This window comes from Equus przewalskii, chromosome 12 (genome assembly GCF_037783145.1).
Source record: "Equus przewalskii isolate Varuska chromosome 12, EquPr2, whole genome shotgun sequence".
Classification (NCBI taxonomy): domain Eukaryota; kingdom Metazoa; phylum Chordata; class Mammalia; order Perissodactyla; family Equidae; genus Equus; species Equus przewalskii.
The window spans coordinates 17,964,360-17,985,064 of record NC_091842.1 but is presented as its reverse complement, the minus strand read 5'-3'; the positions used below and the strand labels follow the sequence as shown (position 1 = coordinate 17,985,064).

General features: G+C 38.1%; 1 protein-coding gene across 8 annotated transcripts in view; it reads left to right on the top strand.

The window, feature by feature from the left end:
* RABGEF1 (RAB guanine nucleotide exchange factor 1) overlaps nucleotides 1-20,705 on the top strand; it is a 75,583-nt gene that overhangs the window by 20,935 nt on the left and 33,943 nt on the right. For 4 of the 8 annotated variants that reach the window (XM_008540021.2, XM_008540024.2, XM_008540022.2 and 1 more), the window contains 2 exons: nucleotides 8,776-8,964; nucleotides 11,825-11,991. In XM_008540021.2, the coding sequence (XP_008538243.2) occupies nucleotides 8,786-8,964; nucleotides 11,825-11,991 (346 nt within the window). In that variant the 5' untranslated portion in view covers nucleotides 8,776-8,785. Of the gene's footprint in view, nucleotides 1-8,243; nucleotides 8,456-8,775; nucleotides 8,965-11,824; nucleotides 11,992-20,705 lie in introns of those variants that run through there. The other 4 variants (XM_070567836.1, XM_008540023.2, XM_070567835.1 and 1 more) reach the window with 3 other exon arrangements.

Below are 20,705 nucleotides of genomic sequence, written 5' to 3'. Positions count from 1 at the left end.
AAAAGTCTTTAATTCTGATGAAGCATGATTTCTGTATCTTTTCTGTTGTTTCTTATGCTTTTGGTGTCATACTTAAGAATCTTTTGCAAAATCCAAGATTATGTAATTTTACCTCTATGTTTTTATCCAAGAGTTTTTGTAGTTTTAGCTTTTTTTTTTTGAGGAAGATTAGCCCTGAGCTAACATCTGCCACCAATCCTTGTCTTTGTTTTTTGCTGAGGAAGACTGGCCCTGAGTTAACATCTGTGCCCATCTTCCTCTACTTTATATGTGGGATGCCTTGCCACAGCATGGCTTGACAAGCAGTGTGTAGGTCCACACCCAGGATCTGAACTGGTGAACCCTGGGCTGCCAAAGCAGAATGTGTGAACTTAACGTTTGGCCACCAAGCTGGCCCCTATAGTTTTAGCTTTTACATTTAGATCTTTGATCTATTTTGAGTTAAATTTTGTATATGGTATGAGGTAAGAGTCTGACTTTATTCTTTTGCATGTGTCTATCTAATTGTCCTGGTGCCATTTGCTGAAAAGACTTCTTTTTCTGTTAGATAGTCTCAGCATCCTTATGACCATAGATGTATGAGTTTGTTTCTGGACACACAGTTCTATTCTATTGATTTATATGTCTATCCTTGTGCCGGTACCACACTGCTTTGATTATCATGGCTTTGTAGTAAGTTTTGAAATTGGGAAGTATAAGTCCTCCTACATTCTTTTTCAAGATTGTTTTGGCTATTCTGGTTTCCTGTCCTCTTCTGCATTTAGGGCTCATGTACTTGGGCCCACTTGGATAATCTAGGATAATCTCCATATTTTAAGGTCAACTGATTGCTAATTAATTACCTGCAAAGTCTTTTTTGCCATGTAAGGTAACATAATCATAGGTGTGACACCAGAGAGCAAATGTCATGGGGGCACAAGGCCTATGAGGCTTAGATTTGTAAAAAGATGGAGAATGGTAGGAGCAGAAATTGGACAGAGAGATATGAATGGAAGTTTCAGAAGTAATTTGTCCAAAGTCACATTTCTAATAAGTAGCAGAGCTGGGATTTGAATGTAGATTTGACTGATCTCCACGATCTCATGTCCTCCCCAAATCAGTCTTTATAGACTCATAGCTATTATCATTGTTTTCATCTCAATACCTATTAAGCCCTTAGTATGTGCTAAGTAGTTTTCACAGCAATCCTATTATGTTTTTCTAGCTCTAGAATAGTACCTGGACAAGTCTGGGTGCAGATAATAGGCTTTGCTGGAATTAGCATAAGAAAAAAAGAAAAAAACAGTGGGAAGTCAAGCAGTGTGTCTCAGAATCTGAGGGTAGACAGGCATCTAAATCTTAGCAGAGGATTGGAACTGAGAAATGGAAACCCCTGAATACCTAGGGAGTATTTTTCTTTTTCTTTTAAAAAATTTTATTGAGGTCACAGTGGTTTATAACATTGTGTAAATTTCAAGTGTACATCATTATATTTTGGCTTCTATATAGACTGTGTGTGTTCACCACCAAAAGTCTAGTTTCAATCCATCATACACATATGTGCCCCTTTACCCCTTTTGCCCTCCTCCCATTCCCTTCCCCTCTGGTAACCCCCAATCTCTTCTCTGTATCTATGTGTGTGTGTGTTTATCTTCCACATGTGAGTGAAATCATATGCTATTCGTCTTTCTCTGTCTGCCTTTGCTTAACCTAATACGCTCAGTGGACCTAGAGAGTGTTTTTCTTCTGCCACTTTTCTCTGCTTCTTGGTGTGTATCTATCTATTTCACTCTGCAGATTGGTTATCCTATTACTGAGACCATTTGATGGAAGATGGTCATCCCACAGCTCCTCCATCGTTTACGAGAACAGCCTAGACTTAGTCCCATTTCCAAAACTTCAGTTTGGGTTATGTATCCACCTCTGGTTCAGTCAGCTGTGACCCTGAAGTGGCAGGGAACGGGGGACACTCACTTTATACACACATGGCTGTTAGCAGTCTACCTTTGTGGGTTGGGGACTTAGTATAATTGTAGGCTCTAGTGATGTCCCTGCCTTTCTACTTTTCGATTGAACAAATCGTAACTTCATCTCAGTGTTGTCATCTGTATTATAATAAGAGAAAGTAGATGATTTTTAAAGTGTTTTCAATTCAACATTCTAGACTCTGGCTAGATTTACTTATTCGTCCTTTCTACCTCCACCTCGTTTACTAAATGGTGGGCGTGTTGAATCTAAATCCTGTCCATGGAGGGTTTTAATCTTGTAGAGGCAGTAAAGAGTGTTTGTAAACTTGCAAGTCTCCCTGCCATGTCTCATTCGTTAACTGTTTCAGATGCAACCTTCACAGTGTTTGACCATCCCTCCCTTCTCCATCCCCTCTGTATTACCTCTATTATATAACTTCTTATTGAAGTTGTCTCTTGATCACTATCTCTGTCTGCTACATTTTTCTCAACCCAACCTAGAAATTGCCTCTCAAATTTTTTTAAAAATCCTACAGTAAAATTGAATTTGGAGGGAATGTACAGTTCTATGAATTTTAAAACATGTATGGATTTATGTAAACACCTCCATAATAACAGTTACATCACCTCCAAAAACCTCTTGTGCTATGCTGTTATAGATACCCTCCCCGAACCCTAATTCCCAACAAACGCTCATCATACACTATGTAAACTTTTAAACGTGGCTTTGTTCACTCAGCATAAAGCCTTTGAAATTCATCCAAGTTGTTGGGTATATCAGTACTCCCCACCCTTTTTTTTTTTTCTGAGTAGCATTCCATTGCATAGATGTACCACACAGTTTGTTTATCCATTCACCCATTGATGGATATTTTGGTTGTTTCCGTTGTTTAATGATCATGAGTATTGCTATTAGAAACATTTGTGTGTAGATTTTTGAGTGAACATCAGTTTTATTTTTCTAGAGGAAATAACCGACAGTGGGATTGCTGGGTTGTGTGATAAGTGTATATTTAACTTTTTATGAAACTATCAAATTTTTCAATGGTAGCTGTACTATTTGCATTCCGCTAGGAACATGTGAAGGTTTAGTTGCTCTGTATCCTTGTTACCACGGTATTAATGGTATTTAAAATTTTTGCCATTCTAATAGGAATGTAGTGATATTTCATGGTGGTTTTAATTTCCATTTCTCTAATGGATGATGATGTTAAACAGCTTTTCATGTGCTTATTTGCCCTGTTGTTAAGAACTGTGAAGGACCTGAGTTTTTTTTTTACCCGACTTAGAAGCAACAAGTCAGCCTGCCACAGTTTCATGGATCCTGGCAGAAGACATGAGATTCCTGAGTTGGAGACAAAAGACTTTATTATTCACAGGACATCAGCAAAACAAGCTTTTTCTTCACATGGGCTGTCCTTGCCCCCCAAGTCCCATGGGATTGATGTCGCAGCTGAGGAACCCAAGTTTAGAGAACCCAAATCTTTTGTAAAGGCAGCAAACAAACCTGCCTGACCTTTGACCTGGAGTGAAACAATTCTATCTGTTGTTTGGGACAGTAAGCAAACTTGCTCTCTGCTCTAGAGGGAGATAATCATCTATGTCTTCTAAGAATGTTAGATACGCAAACATGTGCAAAGAGATAGTCTGTTCCAAAGGCCTGTTGTACCGAAATGTGAGTCCCCCGTGGAGAACTGTCTCCCAGTGTATATATCCTCTTTGGTTAAGTTTCTTTGAAGTCTTTTGCCAATTTTTTTAATTGGGTGGTTTTTCTCACTATTGTGATTTGAGGATTCCTTATGTATTCTGAATACAAGTCCTTTGTGAAATATGATTTGCAAATATTTTCTCCTGGTCTGTAGTTTATCTTTTCATTTTCTTAATAGTGTCATTTGCAAAGCAAAAGTTTTTAGTTTTGCTTCCAAGTTTGGGCTGCAAGTTCCAACCCACCTTCTGTGGGCCATGGTTCCAATGGCTGTTCCTTTATCAAAGCCTTTGCAGTGCTGTTTTGATCTGTTTCATGCATGCCAGTCTGAAACCTGTGTGGTGGTCTCCATTAATTTGAATTTTAGTCTTTGGTCCTGCATAGCATCAGATCCATGCATGCACAGCCTAGGGGGAGCCCAGGAGTGCACAAACAACATTTTCAGGTTGCTTTCTTGAGTACTCCTCAATGATTTCTTCTGTACTTTTTTTTGTTCCTTAGGGACTCACCTTTTCTTTCCTCTGGCCAGAAAACTGTGGAGTTCTTTACCCTACTCTGTTATGTATTTCCACAACAGTCTGCACATTTGGGGCCAAGAAATAGGAGGATAGAACATAGGAAAAACTGATAGTTCCTCTTCCTCAGAGTTTGGCTCCTGCAGACTCTCACTTCAACCATTGCTGCAGACACCACGTGATTGCTTAGGTGCTGTGGCTCAAGAGAAGGTGGGGAAGACAGTAAAATGGAGGGATTTCCATATTTTCTCAGTGCTAGGAATTCCCTTTCTCTTTCCTTGAACAAAAACCAGAGGAGCGGAGGGGAAAAATGGTAAACTTACTAGGGTTCGGTGATTTGTTGACTTGAGGTCATCTTCTCCAATTCTCCTTCTCCCTTTTGCCTTTGAGAATCCTCAAAAGTAGTGCTTGATGCAAACCATCCAGGTTTTATAGCTGGACTAAATCTGTGAGGTTTCTCTCTCCCACAAGGTGTGGCCCCTGATATCTGTGCTCAATTTTTTTCTTGTTTTTACTTTTTTAGTTTTATTCCTTCTAGGGGTCATCCCTGTGCCTGCATACCTTAATGTTCAACCAAAAATTGTTGTTTATTTAGACAAAGATTAAGTTTGTGTGCAATCACATCTAGCTAGTAAGGCCAACAGAGCCTGTGCATACACGGAGACACGAGAGACCCCAGCAGAAAGAGCTGGGGTCCTGAGGTTTAAATGCATTCCTTGCCTCACGCTTAGATCCGTCAGCGGAGAGTAAGTTTTGTCCATCTTTATGGTTGATTTTAGGGCAAGGATTTTATTGTCCTTCTCACTTCATCATGATGGAAGATAGAACTCCATCTCTCAAGCTTTATGTCTTAAAATAGAGACTTTATGATTTCCCCATTTCAGGAGCTTTCAATGATGCTTCAGTCCATACTCTCTAGCCTGGAGTTTTAAAAAGCTATCATAATTTGACTTCACACCTAACTTCTTCAGTTTACCTCCTATTTATACCACGTCATTCATGTTCTACATTTACTTTCCTGTCTCTGAACTTTTTGTGAAAGATACTCTTTCTGTCTGTAATGTCCGGCCTCTTTTGTGTCATGTCTCCAAGATCCTCTAAGGTTCAACTCAAGGCTCTTGAAAGTCTACACCCCCAAACCCCTACCTCTGGCCCAAGTTGTCTCTCCATACTCCCTCAGTCAGAATTACCTGGCCTTCTCCTCCCCCACAGTTTCATTTCACTTTCTCTTTTTCTGTGTTGTATAGTCTGCCTGTGTTTTTGGTTATGAGCTTCTTGAGGGCAAGGACGTGTTCTGTGAATGGCATTATCAATGGCATCTAGCTCAATTCTGTGCACACAGTTGACACTCAGTAAATGTTTGAATTAAATTAATGGTAGGCTCCTCAAGATTTAGGACTTAATTTTGTCTGGACTTTTGAATTTCTTGAATACACACTGTGAAGTGCCACTTTTTCTGTGCTTGTTTGGCAGTTTATTTGTTTATGTAAAGAAGAATGAGGGCCATATGATTTGAATTTGAAGGGAAATTGTTGGGTAGCAATTTATAATACAATCCTGATGCTATGAGCAAATAAGATATGATATAGTAGAAAAGAAAACAGACTTTGAAACTTAAGATGTCATTTCAAATTTTAACTCTAACATGTGTGACCTTACCCAAGTACTGACCTCTTCAAGCTTCATTTATTTAACTTTGAAATGGGGATATCAATTCTTTAACTTTTGCTAAGTAAATGATTCTCTATTTTGTAAGTACTTGACATAGGTAGGTTTTCTACAACTGTTTCTCTCTCTCTGTCTAAACCAGAGTTATCTCGTTCTGTTTACTGCCACGGGCAAAGAATCCTTCCTTTTAGGAGCTCTTAGGTGGTTCTTCTTCACTCCCTTAACAGCTATAACACGATAGTAGCAAGAAGAAAATAGGGGTTGGTAAGATGAGTCAACCTCACAAGATTGGTGAGATCCAGTTGATTGCCAAAGATGAAGTCTGCCATAATATTTTTTACCTGCCAAGTAAAGAATCTTGTTAGGAAATAGAGTTGCAGAAAAATCTACATTATTTTGCTGATAGTCTAAAAATGAAAGTCATAGGTAAAAGTTTCCCTGGTTTCATAATCAACTCAATACACATTTTTTATTGGTTTCTCCTTATTATTTAAACATCTTTCTGACTTTAAACATTACATAAGTCCTCAGATTTGTATCAAATCTTATAGGGAAGCTTATTCACTGTCCAAATGAAGGCTGAGTACAAAACCGCCCTGTCTCCATGTGCAATCGAAAACACATATCGAGCACCTTACGGCCTCACTGTGTTCTGTCGGGAATATAGAGCAGCTCCTCAAGATGCTTCTAGTCTAGGCAGGAGGAAGACAAACATAAAGACAATTCTTTATAACAATGTAAAAGACAATTCTTTATAACAAAGTAGGATGATAGAATTGGTTCCTAAATAAGCAGTGTTACGAGAATGCAGGTTCCAAGTTAGTGCTGGTTGGGAGGAAGCTCATGGGAAGCTTCACTGAGATGACTCTTAAAATGAGCTTCATCTTCAGAGAGAATCGTCTTTGAAAAAGCAGAAGAAAGGTACAGGAAAGAATTCCAGGCTGAGGCATGAAGACACATGATCTTTTTTGGAAATGGTGATGTGATTGAACTTTACGGTGTTCGGGGATGTGAGTCTAGACAAGTAGACTGGGAATAATGTGATGCAAGGATTTCGGAATCCTGCCTGTTTTGAATCTCTGTTGCTTGTTTTTAGTAGAGTTTACATACTTTTGAAAATTTCTCTGAACCTCAGTTTTCACATATAATAAAGTAGAGATAATATCTACCTTGGTTCTTGTGAGAAATAATTGTAAGTATCTGTCACAATATTGGGCATGTAGTGAGTGTTGGCAGATAGTAGGCTCATATTAATTTGTCCTATATTACTGAGGGCCTTGAATGCCATCTCAACAAATTTGGACTCTATTCTGATGCTTTAATTATACTCACGTTCTTGGTAAATATTAAATAATTTCATTTGAGACAAAGTATTCACTTTCATATCATTGAAATAAAGTTGTCTTTTTGAGCCAAATAGCATACTGTACTAAGAACACAGAGTATTTTACTTTATCGCTCAGGTTAAAAATGTAGAACTTTTTTTGGTAGCAACTAAGAAGGATCTGTTAGCCCTTTCTTTTTTGTTAATGTTAAAATCTATTTTTTATTGTGGTAAAAAACATAAAATTTACCATCTTAACCATTTTTAAAGTGAACAGTATAGTAGTGTTAACTAGATGCACCTTGCTGTGCAACAGATCTCTAGAACTTTTTTGTCTGGCAGAAATGAAAGTCGGTACCCACTAAACAACTCCTCTTTGTCCCCTCCCCCCAGCCCCTGGCAACCATTATTCTACTTTCTGATTCTAGAAGTTTGACTACTTTAGATACTTCATGTAGGTAGAATCATGCAATATTTATCTTTTTGTGACTGGCTTATTCTACGTGGCACAGTGTGCTCAAGGTTCATTCGTGTTGCTAGCATATGACAGGATTTCTTTCCTTTTTAAGGCCAAATAATATTCCATTGCATGTACCACATTGTCTTTATGCATTCATTCTTCGATGGACATTTAGGTTACTCCAGCTCTTGGCTATTGTGAATAATGCTGCAATGAACATGGGTGTGCAAATACCTCTTCAAGATCCTGTTTTCAGTTCTTTTGAATACATACCCAACAGTGGAATTGCTGGGTCAAATGGTACTTCTGTTTTTAATTTTTTGAGGAACCGCCATACTGATTTCCACAGTGATTGTACCGTTTTTCATTCCCACCAACTGGACACAGGGGTTCCAATTTCTCTACATCCTCACTGACACTTGTTATTTTCTGTTGTTTTCATAGTGGCCATCCTAACGGATGTGAGGTGCTATCTTGTTGTGGTTTTGATTTGCATTTCCCTGGTGATTAATGATCTTGAACATTTTTTCATGTTAGTTGGCTATTTGTATATCTTCTTTGGAGAACTGTCTATACAAGTCCTTTGCTAATTTTTAATTGGATTATTTTCGTTGTTGAGTTGTAGGAATTATTTATGTATTCTTTATATATTCTGGATATTAACCCCTTATTAGATACATGGCTTACAAATATTTTCTTTCATTCCGTAGGTTGCCTTCTCACTCTTTCCTTTTCTGAGCAGAACTTTTTAAGTTTGATGTAGTCCCATCTGTCAACTTTTGCTTTTGTTGCTTGTGCTTTTGGTGTCCTATCCGGGAGATCATCACCAAATGCAAGGTCATTAAGTTTTTCTCCTATATCTTCTAGTTTCATGTCTTACATTTAGGTCTTTAATCCAATATTAGTCCTTTTTTTAAAGTGTTCTTTATATTATTGTGCAGAGAATTAGAAGTCTTTTCTCATGACTGTGTCAGACATTTGCTATATTTAGTCTTTCTCTTTCCCTCTTTCCCACCTTTTCTTCCTTCCTTACTTCCTTCTCTCCCTTATAGCTTGAAGATTATGGACTCACTCATTTTTCTGTTCTTAATTGCTGTGCTGATAGAATGACAAGAAATTCATTTTCAGCAATACTTTCTTGTTTGTTACTTCATTAGCAGGAAGAAGATGAGCCTTAAGTCTGAACGCCGAGGAATTCATGTGGATCAATCGGAGCTCCTATGCAAGAAAGGATGTGGTTACTATGGCAACCCTGCTTGGCAGGGTTTCTGCTCCAAGTGCTGGAGGGAGGAGTACCACAAAGCCAGGCAGAAGCAGATTCAGGAGGACTGGGAACTGGCAGAGCGGTAAAAGGACTTAACTAGGGGTGGTTTAACAGAGATATAACTGGATACATGGTTTTGTCACTGTCAGAATACATGTTTCTCTTCTGTTTTGATCTATCAACAAGTCAGCTTAATATTAACAGAATGAATTTTTTTCCTTTTCTTCTCAGTCAACACTTACTGAATAGTTTTCAGTGATTTCTTCACTTGGCTTTGTCTTAACTTTTAATTATTTATGTTTGGGGTATGTTAGTCTTACTTTTCTAATATAGGCAATAAGATCCTTGGAGGAGAAGAATGGAGATAGAATGAGGTGAAGATTAAATGAAGTAATATATGTGATGTACCAACCACATGGCTCTCATCAAGCATTGTTTTCCTCGTTCTTTTAATATATCCATTATGGCATCTGGCACAGTGATAAAAACATAATAGTAGAAACCTGTTGATTTGTATACATAGTCCTTGCATTATGGAAATTTAACTTTTCCTTAAAAATGGAGTTTGTTAGTCAAAAGTAGTTTGTATTATGCAGAAATATGATTACGGTAAAAATTAAAAGAATACCTAGTGAGCATAGGCACTAATAAAATGCCATGCATAATGTTAATTCTTTGCCAGAGCATCCTAGAAACTGTAAAACTTCTCAATAAAAGAAAGTCTGCCTGAATGGTGACAGCTTTTGCTAGTTTTGTGTCTAAATTTCATCAATATTTGTTGAGTGACTACCTTGCTAGCATCTGTGGTGAACTCAGAAAATTATAAAGTACACTCACTGCTTTCAGTGAGTCCATGGTCAATCAAAGAGAGAAAATATAGACGTAGAATATTAACTGCTTCCTCATGCTTCCTGCTGCACTCCTATAATTCTCAGTAGCTGATATTATTTCACAAAGAAACTAGAGGTCACTAGGTGTGAATTCCCTTAGTTTTCTCCCCTTTCCTCATCAAAAAGTACTAATATCTTTATGTATGTTAACTTTTAGTTTGTCTCAGAGAAAGATGTGTCCCTATTCCATTCTCAGACTAACATCTCTACCTGTGATTTTCTTGCTATTTGTTACTGCTTCCAGTTGTGACTTCACTTGAAATTTCCCACAGCATTATTTCTCAAATTTGAACAGGTATGAAAATCACCTGGAAAGCTTGTAAAAACAATGATCGCTGGACCTCACCCTCAGAGTCTCTGATTTTAGTAGTTGGGAATGACGCCTGCGAATTTACATATCTAACAGATTCCCAGGTTATACTGATGCTGCTGTCTAGGGAACAATTGTTATATAGGTAGCCTTTGAGATTTAGTATAAGTACCTCAAATTCAACTGGTCCAAGGCCAAGTTTCTTTCTTTTATTTTTTCTAATCCCCACTTCCAACATTTCCTTCTAACTCTCCTCCTGTATCAGTTAATGACATCACTATTCAGTTGGCTAAAAAACATTGGAGTCATCTTAATTTCTCCTTCACCTCTCACACTATCTACAACTAATTGAACAAGTTCTACTTACTCCAGCCCAGAGAAGTCTTTTGAATTTCCTCCTCTTCTGTTTTCCAGGTTCTTATTTTCTTTCACTTAAGTCTTTGTAATATATTCTTTGTTTGTTTGTTTGTTTGTTTGTTTGAGGAAGAGTGGCCCTGAGCTAACATCCGTGCCCATCATCCTCTACTTTATATGTGGGACGCCTGCCATAGTATGGCTTCACAAGTGGTGCTAGGTCTGCACCCAGGATCTGAACCAGTGAACCCCAGGCCGCCAAAGCAGAATGTGTGAACTTAACTGCTGCACCACCACAGTTATAATATATTCTTAATTATTCTTAATAATTAAGAATTAATATGTTCTCTTTTTTTTTTTTTGAGGAAGATTAGCCCTGAGCTAACATCTGCTGCCAATCCTCCTCTTTTTGCTGGGGAAGACTGGCCCTGAGCTAACATCCATGCCCATCTTCCTCTACTTTATATGTGGGTTGCCTACCCCAGCATGGCTTGCCGAGTGGTGCCATGTCTGCACCCGGGATCCACACCGGTGAACTCCACGCCACCAAAGCGGGACGTGTGCACTTAACTGCTGCACCACCAGGCCAGCCCCATGAATTAATGTATTCTTAATTATTGTTCCTATCTCTGGTCTCTGTACCTCTCAAATTGTCACACAGCTACCTGCATTATTTTTCTAAAGTACAGATCTGATGATGGTAACTTACTGGATTGCCAGTCTTTTTTGGTTCCCTGCCATGAAATCCAGGATTATAGAGTAAGTTGGCAGTCAAAGTTCCTTACCACTTGGTGCGTACCTGTACCTCCAGCATCATAGTTCATCATACCATCAGTACTCTGACTATGGTCAGCTTGGTCCACAACAAAAACCACATGCCTTCACATTTGTAGTTCCTTCTTCCTGGAATGCCCTTTCACTTGACGAAATCCTACTCATCCTTTAAGACCAACCTAAATGTCACTCACCATTATAAGACCTTCTTGGACTCCTCCAGCACGTTTAGTTTTAGTTGTTCTTTCCTCTGTTCTCGTAGCACTTGGGTTTCACTCTCTGCCGTAGGAACTGTCATGTTATATGGTAGTTATTTACTTACCGCTTTCTCCCTTCCAACCTTGAGCTTGTTAGGGAAAAGGACTAGACTTTATTTCTTTTATGTAACCCTAATACAGTTACTTGAATGAACATGATCCATAGAGAAGGTCCATTTTGAAGTCGGTAGTGGCATGTAGGGTAGTTTCATATCAGAGACCTCAGACCTATTGGGTGTATTTATCCTCTAGTTCTAAAAATTTCAGATCCTCCTCAATTAGTTGAGTAATAACCTTTCGATACAAGGAAAACTTGGGGAATATCTGGGTCATTCTTAATCCTCTCTTGAGTTACAGACTTCAGCGGGAGGAGGAAGAGGCCTTTGCCAGCAGTCAGAGCAGCCACGGGGCCCAGTCCCTCACATTTTCCAAGTTTGAAGAAAAGAAAACCAATGAGAAGACCCGCAAGGTTACCACAGTGAAGAAATTCTTCAGTGCTTCATCCAGGGTTGGATCAAAGAAGGGTAATTTTCTGATTTTTTTCTTTCTGTGCCCAAATGAGATACAGAGTAGATCCACAATGCATATGGGCTCACTTTTTTAATTTCTGTAAGCTTTCAGAAAATATCACCCCAGATTTGAGACCCGAAATTGGGTTTGAGGGTCAGATGATATATGAAACCAAAAATCTCTTTGGTTGGAAGACACTGTGTTGTAGAAAAGCTCTTTTATTCTATAGGAGGAATAAAGAGAATTGAAACAGTATATTGTTTCCTTTATAAAACTCATTATCATCCAGATGGCTGTCTTTTGGGATGTTTTATTTTTTCTGCCTTTAATTTTTGGATTCTGGTTTATTCTCCTTTGTATAGTATCCTCATTCTCCATAACTTAATCAGAAATGGCTGTTTGTAGGCTGAAGTCATCTAAAAAAGAGGTTTTCTGAGAGCTTCTTTGAGAGACAGCTTGTGTCTTGAGGAAATAGAGAACATATAGGAAAAGGCTCACTTTAGGCTTTTAGAGGAGTGAAAGTAACCCATAGTAGGTATTTTCTAGTGCATGGATTTCCATGTACTTGACCTTATTCATCCTACTTCTTAAAATGCTGTATAATCAGCAAAAGGATTGTCACTGAAGTCACACTTGTTCTACCAGTGAGCAGACAAGCTAGTGGAAGTGGCCTAGGAGGAAGCAAGAAAGAATGTCTGTTCTTAGGGCTCAGTCTCTGAACCTTCATGTTGGTAATCAGAGTTATGCAGGAAATTTGAAATGGTAGGGAGACTGGGAAGCACCGCTGATGCTATCAGAAGATCTGTCCTTTTGAACTCCCATCTTGCCCCTGCACCCCACAACCTGGGATAATTGTCATGAGGTTTTTGGTCTGCGTAAAAGCAGGGGAATGAATAATAATATCGCACCTGAAGATCTTTGCTGATCATTAGGATTTCGTGACTTTTGTTGCTTTGTTTTTATTAAAAGGAAAAATTGCTTACAACCAAACTCACTTCTCTTTAATAAATGCAAACCTCTAAATAATCTTTTTGTTCACATGATTAATTTGGAATTGTTTCTTGGTCGGCTGTCACTCATAGCAGTTTTCTCTACTGCAGTAAGAAAGGGAATAATCAGTATCTGCTAGAGATTAAATTAAGAATGTGTTTGGCTGATGATTTATTTATTAGGAGGTAGTGTAGTAGGCTGGTTAAGAGCATAAGCTTTGGAGTCACCCTGGTTTGAGTCTCAGCTTTGCAGTTTACTGTCTGCATGACCGTAAGTAAGCTAATCTCTTTAAGCATTGTCTCTTCCAAGGGACAGTAATACTTAGCATAGGCATGTTTTGAGGATTAAATGAGTTGATGTGTGTAAAGAGTTTAGCATAGTACCTGATAATGTCTTCAATAAGTGTTAATTATTTAAGAATATGTTGTTTTTTTGATAGAATAATCTCTGCTGGTAAGGAACTCAAGGGTATTGACCAAAGCCATTCATTACTATTTAGCTAATTTCTGTTTCTGGCTTTGGGAATGTCTCATTAACCTTACGAATTTATGACGTGGTGAAATGGTATATGGCAATAGATAAATTAGTAAAGAAATTATAAAACCATCAGCTCTGCCTCATTTTACAAATGACAGTATGAAAGTCCATAAAGGTTAACTAATTTACCCAAGGTCATATAATGCATTGATGTATTAGAACTCAGGTCACCTAATTCCTGGTTCAGTTTTTTGCTATTATATCCCTTGTTGTCTATATCTATATAGATATATGATGAGGTTTCCAATACTGAAGTGCATAATAGTCACGGACATTTGCTGGCTGTCCTTGGCAGTTTTAGAAAAATCATGTCCTAAGAGCTTCTGACATCGTGCATTGTATTATAGAAAGAAAGTTTGTACTTTAAAAGAAACAATTCCAAGTAATTTTTATTTTAGAAACTTTTATATGGAATAGTTCTTACCTTTTTTCCTTTTCTTTTAGAATGATAGATTTTTACTTTAGATTTTTGATCTTTAGTTGTTTTTTGATCTATGGAAAGCATATGGGGATAAAGACCTCAAAGTACTGAAAAAAATTGATGAGTGTGTATTGGAAAAGAGGATGCTATTGGATCTTTCTTTCATAGATTGCTTATACAACTTTGCCAGATGAATGTTGCATTTCAAACTGATTTGTTTGTTTGGCCTTTGTGTGCAGATAAAGTTAGCCTATACTAAATGCAGATTTAATTTATTGGGTCTATACTAAAACAGACCTTTTGTGTTCTGTATTCTTTATTTTACTTAATTAATACATGATCCCCTTGCTCTTGATATTTTACTTACTTCTGTTGGTAGCACAAAAGAAAGACCTTAAGCTAGGGCAGCTTGGTAGTAAACAGGACACAAATAATCTTCTAAGGGATTTGAAGAATATTTTAACAAGAGTTAGATGCCCCTTCAGAGAAGGTAAATGGAATAGCTTGACTGTAAAAACTCAGAGAGTTTACTTACAGTTTTTTAATCTCCAAAGTAAGGTTGAGTGAGCTGTAGCTTAAATAGTAAATCGTAGTGGATCGGCCAAGTTGATACGCTTGCTCATACATTCAAAAACGCCCCTTTCTTTTAGAGTTCAAATAATCGTTGTCACCCCGAGTAGAATCTTGTATACATCTTTTGCAAATTAATCTAAAAGCAATGCTTCCAGGCAGAATGTGTGTGTGTGTGTGTGTGTATCTAGAATTAAAATACCAATCTTCCCATTCAGATTTTAAATAACTATTCTTCACTAAAGTAAACTAGGATTCCTTGGAGAAATGACTGATTCCGGGATTGGAGCAGGGAAAGAAGGCCCCTCCCCCCCAAGATTTGGGGACATGTGGAAGACCCAGAAGCCAGCTTGAATGGGTTCCCACTGGCCAAATTTGAGTATCAAAATAAATAAGGACAATAAATGGGGTATAACTGATTGAATAAAATAATAGTCCAGGGGCCGGCCCAGTGGCGCAATGGTTAAGTGTGCACATTCCGCTTCCGCGGCCCAGGGTTCACACGTTCGGATCCCGGGTGCAGACTTGGCAGGCCATGCTGAGGTAGGCATACCACATGTAAGGTAGAGGAAGATGGGCACGATGTTAGCTCAGGGCTAGTCTTCCTCAGCAAAACGAGGAAGGATTGGTAGCAGTTAGCTCAGGGCTAATCTTCCTCAAAAAAAAAAAAGTAGAAAAAATGTTAATCCGTTAGTCCATCCAACTAATAAAAGAGATACAAAGGGAGAAGAGAAAGCTTTTCTTTACTATAGAATGTTGACAAATATAGAAGAAGCAATGGAGATAGAAAAATCACCATTTTGCAATCATCATAGTAAGAATTGATTCAGGCAAATTTCTTTCTTTTTTTTTTTTTTGAGGAAGATTAGCCTTGAGCTAACATCTGCTGCCAGTCCTCCTCTTTTGGCTGAGGAAGACTGCCCTGAGCTAACATCCATGCCCATCTTCCTCTATTTTATATGTGGGATGCCTACCACAGCATGGCTTGCCAAGCGGTGGCACATCCGCGCCCGGGATCCGAACCGGTAGGCCACCGAAGTGGAACGTGCGCACTTAACCGCTGCGCCACCGGGCAGGACCCAATGCAGGCGAATTTCATCAATGGATGCTAAATCTGGGGCAAGGGGAGGGAGTTTCCTGAGGAACAAGTTGTGAACGTGATCTCAAATTAACTCCTACAAGTTATTTATTAATTACAAATAGGAAAATAGTAACTGTATAACGGTGGGGGGGAAATAGACATTATATGTCTCCATAACGGTGGAGGGGAAATAGACATTATATGTCTCCAGATATGATACTTTGAGAAGAACACAATATGAATTATGTAATATTTAAGCTGAAAATTTATAACCTGAATCTAGTCATGAGGAAACAGCAAAGAAACTTAAATTGAGGAGCGTTCAGTAAAGTAACTGGCCTATATTCTTCAAAATTGTCAGTGTAGTGAAAAACAAAGGAAAGCTGGGGAACATTTCCAGATTAAAGGAGACTGAGTATACATGACCACTAATGAATGTGTGACCCTCAGTTGGATCCTATGTGAGAAAAAAAACACCCTCTTTTTCTTTTTTTTTTTAAAGACGACTTTTTTTTTTTCCCTTTTTCTCCCCAAAGACCCCCAGTACATAGTTGTATATTCTTTGTTGTGGGTCCTTCTAGTTGTGGCCCTTTTTTTCAATAACATGCTGTAGTTATGTAAAAGAATATCCTTGTTATTGAGAAATACTGGTATTAAGGGGTAAAGAGCATGATCTGCTCTGAAAAAGTTTACAAAAATTAATATACACAGACATGTAGCAAAATATTAAAATTTTGTGAACCTGGGTAAAGGAGTTAAAGGAATTCTTTGTTAACAGTCTTACAACTTTTCTGTAAGTTTGAAGTTATTTCAAAGTAAGATTTAAAAAAAAATTATGAAACTATAATCCTTCAGCATTCAGTGCTATTCCAAGACCTCAGAATTTCAGATGTTAATTGAGTAGAAGCATAGTATTAATTACATCATTTGAAGGCTCACTAGTGAATTACTACTTTAATCATAGGGCCTCTGTGGCACTTAGATGAAACTGGGGTAATAATTCCCCAAGTTGAATTTGGAACTGATTTTATGATCGTGCCTATTTTTACAGTCATTTCTCAAGTCAGTTTCTGCTTGGTTGCCTCTTCTTCTTTACTCTGAAACTTGTTTATCTGGTGAAATCATCTTTTATAATGTATCGAATAGAATGTATTTGGAACACAATCAGTTTCTGACTTGCATTGATAACGACTATGAGAATCTTTTCCTTGACACCAAGTATGTGGTGTTTTTTATTCTCTGACACCAACTGGGTGTCCAACAATTCAGTCCTATTCTGACACTAATTACCTGGAGTCAGCACAGACCCCAGAGGTTAAGGGCTCAGTCCCACAAGACTTTCCCCACTTCGCTTGCCAGCTGCAATCTCTGGGAGTGAGGGCACTTGTACTTCTGACCAACCAGCTGTAAATCGAGGGTTCCCACAACCCTCTCCTAAGGTTTGATATTTTGTTGGAACAACTCACAGAACTCAGGAAAACACTTTATTTGCACTCAACGTTTATTATAAAGGACACAACTCAGGAATAGCCAAATGGAAGAGAGGCATAGGGCAGGGTAGGGAGGGGGCGCCAAGCTTCCATGCTCTCTCTGGGCATGTGCTCCCAGTACCTCCATGTGTTCACCAATGTGGAAGCTCCCCGAACCTCGTTATAGAATGGAGGTTTCATTTCATAGGGACGAGTGATTAAATCATTGGCCACTAGTGATCAAAAATCTTCATCCCCTTTTTTCACCCTGGAAGTCAGAAGTTGAGGGTGGGGTATAAGTGAAAGATTCAACCCTCTAATCTGAAATTTCCAACCGTCTTATCCCATGATTGGTTCCTCTGGTGACTGGCCCCTATCCGAAGCCCTGAAACTATTTATGGGCCCACAAGAGTCACCTCATTAGCATAAACTTAGATTTGGAAGAAGGGGCTTGTGAATAAAAAAAAACACTTCTCTCACCCCCATCTCTTAGGAGCTTCCTAGGGTTTTAGGAGCTCTCTCCCAGGAACCCAGGGGCAAAGACCAAATATATATTTTTTATTATACTACAGACTATCTGCCTTTTAGTCCATGTTATATAACTGTAGTCAGAACAGCTGAAAAAGTCAGAAGAACTGTAATATTCTACTCAACTGCCTTATTGTGTTTGGATAATCTGAGAAATGGGGGTTTTCAATAAATTTTTTAATATTGAGATATAAAATCTGTTTTTAGTACTAGAAATGGTGTTAATCATCTTTACTACATAATCATGGTCTTTTTTGGTGTTGACATTTTCAGGTGGTTTTTACTCTTTCCCAAGTATTTTTCAGATAAACTTATTAGTGAAGACTTTGCTTTTACAGGTTTAGTCTGTACATTAAAAATTTAACTAGATTTAATATGTGATCTGCCTTGCAGACAGCCTTACATAGTAGGTGCTCAGTGATTAATTTCAATAGGAATAAATAGATGCTGTAATAATAGGATGGACGTTATGGTGTGGTTGTGAAGAATTTGGGATTGGGAATCACACAGATCTGGATTCAAATCCCAGCTTTTCCTCTTAACTACCTGTGTGACTTTCAGCACTTAAGTGATTTATCCTCTAACCTCAGTGTATTCGTGTGTAAAGTGATAATACCACCTACCTAACAAGAAAAATTTTTAGTGGCTTAAATAGTAAACATTTCTTATTTCATATGTTTTCAGGAATCTAACAAAGTTTTTAAGGATTAATGAGAGAGTATAGTCAAGCACAGTGTCTGCCATGTAGAAAATTCTCATTGAATGGTGGCTGTAAATATTATCATTATAATTCAAAAGCTATGCTGGAAAGACTTTTTAAACTGAGTCTTTAGAGTGTGAAATGGAAAGCTTGGTAATCATGGCAAACTGGCTAAACTTGAAATACAAGCTTTGTTTCTATATTAAAAACAAAAGATTTTAAGTTGAGGAGCAAGCAGTTGCCCTTTGAGTCCTAGCCAAAATGTAATGTTTCTTTCCGTTCTCCCTTCTGAATATCCGTTGGCCATTCAAAACTACCTCTCACCTTCTTTCTGTGAACCAAACACCTAAGCTGTGTCTCTCTCACTTTCTACTCTCTAATCCAAACTTCTATTCATTCATTAGAGGTTGATTTCTAGGAAGGTCTGAGAGAAATAACCAAGTGTTGATTTTAGTAATTTTTACTAATTCATTATTAGTGAATAGAATTAATCTTTAAAAAAATTTTTTTTAATTTTAGATTTTTTTTATTGCAGTAACATTGGATTATAGCATTATATAACTTTGAGATCCATCCAATATGTTTCGAATTCTGTGTAGATTACATCATGTTCACCACACAAAGACTAATTACAAGCCATCACCACACACGTGTGCCTAATCATCCCTTTCACCTCCCCCTTCCCCTCTTCCCCTCTGCTAACCACCAATCCAATCTCTGTCTCTAATAAATTCTTTTCTCCAAAGACAGGTAATCTTGATTTTAAAAACCCCCCTTTCAAAATGTAAATGAAAATAAAACCTAAGTGAAGATACTCTGTATGAGATACTATAATGGTGTATACACATTGTTATTCGTTTGTTCAAATCCATAGAATATATAACACCAAGAGTGAACCCTAATGTGAACTATGGACTTTGGATAATGATGTGTTAATGGAGGCTCATCAATTCTAACACAAAATGTACCACTCTGGAGGGGATGTTGATAATGAGGGAAGCTGTGAATGTGTGGAGCAAGGGATATATGGGAAATCTCTGTACCTTCCTCTCAATATTACTGTGAACCCAAAACTGCTTAAAAAAAAAAAAAAGTAAATCAAGACTAATCCTGAGTTTCTATACACTATGCAACCCCTATCAAAGTTCCAACAACATTTTGCACAGAAATAGAACAAAGAATCCTAAAATTTATATGGAACAACAAAAGACCTGAATAGCCAAAGGAATCCTGAGGAAAAAGAACAAAGCTGGACGTATCCCACTCCCTGATTTCAAAATATACTGCAAAACCATAGTAACCAAAACAGCATGGTACTGGCACAAAAACAGACACACAGATCAATGGAACAGAATCAAGAGCCCAGAAATAAACCCACACATCTACGGACAGCTAATTTTCGACAAGGGAGCCAGGAGCATACAATGGAGAAAGCAGAGTCTCTTCAATAAATGGTGTTGGGAAAACCGGACAGTCACATGTAGAAGAATGAAAGTAGACCATTATCTTACACCGTGCATGAAAATCAACTCAAAATGGATTAAAGACTTGAATGTAAGACCTGAAACTGTTTGTTTGTTGTAGCTTTTATCTTCTACTTATGAGTGAGATCATACGGTGTTGGACTTTCTCCCTCTGACTTATTTCACTTACCATAATACCCTCAAGGTCCATCCATGTTGTCACAAATGGCTGGATTTCGTCATTTCTTATGACTGAGTAGTATTCCATTCTGTATAGCACGTCTTCTTTATCCATTCGTCTCTTGATGGGCACCTAGGTTGCCTCCAAGTCTTGGCCTTTGTGATTAATGCTGCAGTGAACATAGGGGTGCATATATCTTTATGCGTTTGTGTTTTCAAGTTCTTTGGATAAATACCCAGCAGAGGAATAGCTGGATCATCTGGTAGATATATTCTTAATTTTCTGAGCAAACTCCATACTGCTTTCCATAGTGGCTGCACCAGTTTGCACTCCCACCAGCAGTGCGCGCGGGTTCCCTTCTCCCCACATCCTCTCCAACACTTGTTGTTTCCTGTCTTGTTAATTATAGCCATTCTGACTGGAGTGAGGTGATACCTCATTATAGTTTTCATTTGCATTTCCCTGATAGTCAAAAACCCTGCTGCCTATGTTTTCTTATAGAAGTTTCACAGTTTGAGGTCTTACATTCAAGTCTTTAATCCATTTTGAGTTGATTTTTGTGCAGGGTGTAAGATAATGGTCTACTTTCATCCTTCTACATGTGACTGTCCAGTTTTCCCAACACCATTTATTGAAGAGACTCTGCTTTCTCCATTGTATGCTCCTGGCTCCCTTGTCGAAAATTAGCTGTCCGTAGATGTGTGGGTTTATTTCTGGGCTCTTGATTCTGTTCCATTGATCTGTGTGTCTGTTTTTGTGCCAGTACCATGCTGTTTTGGTTACTATGG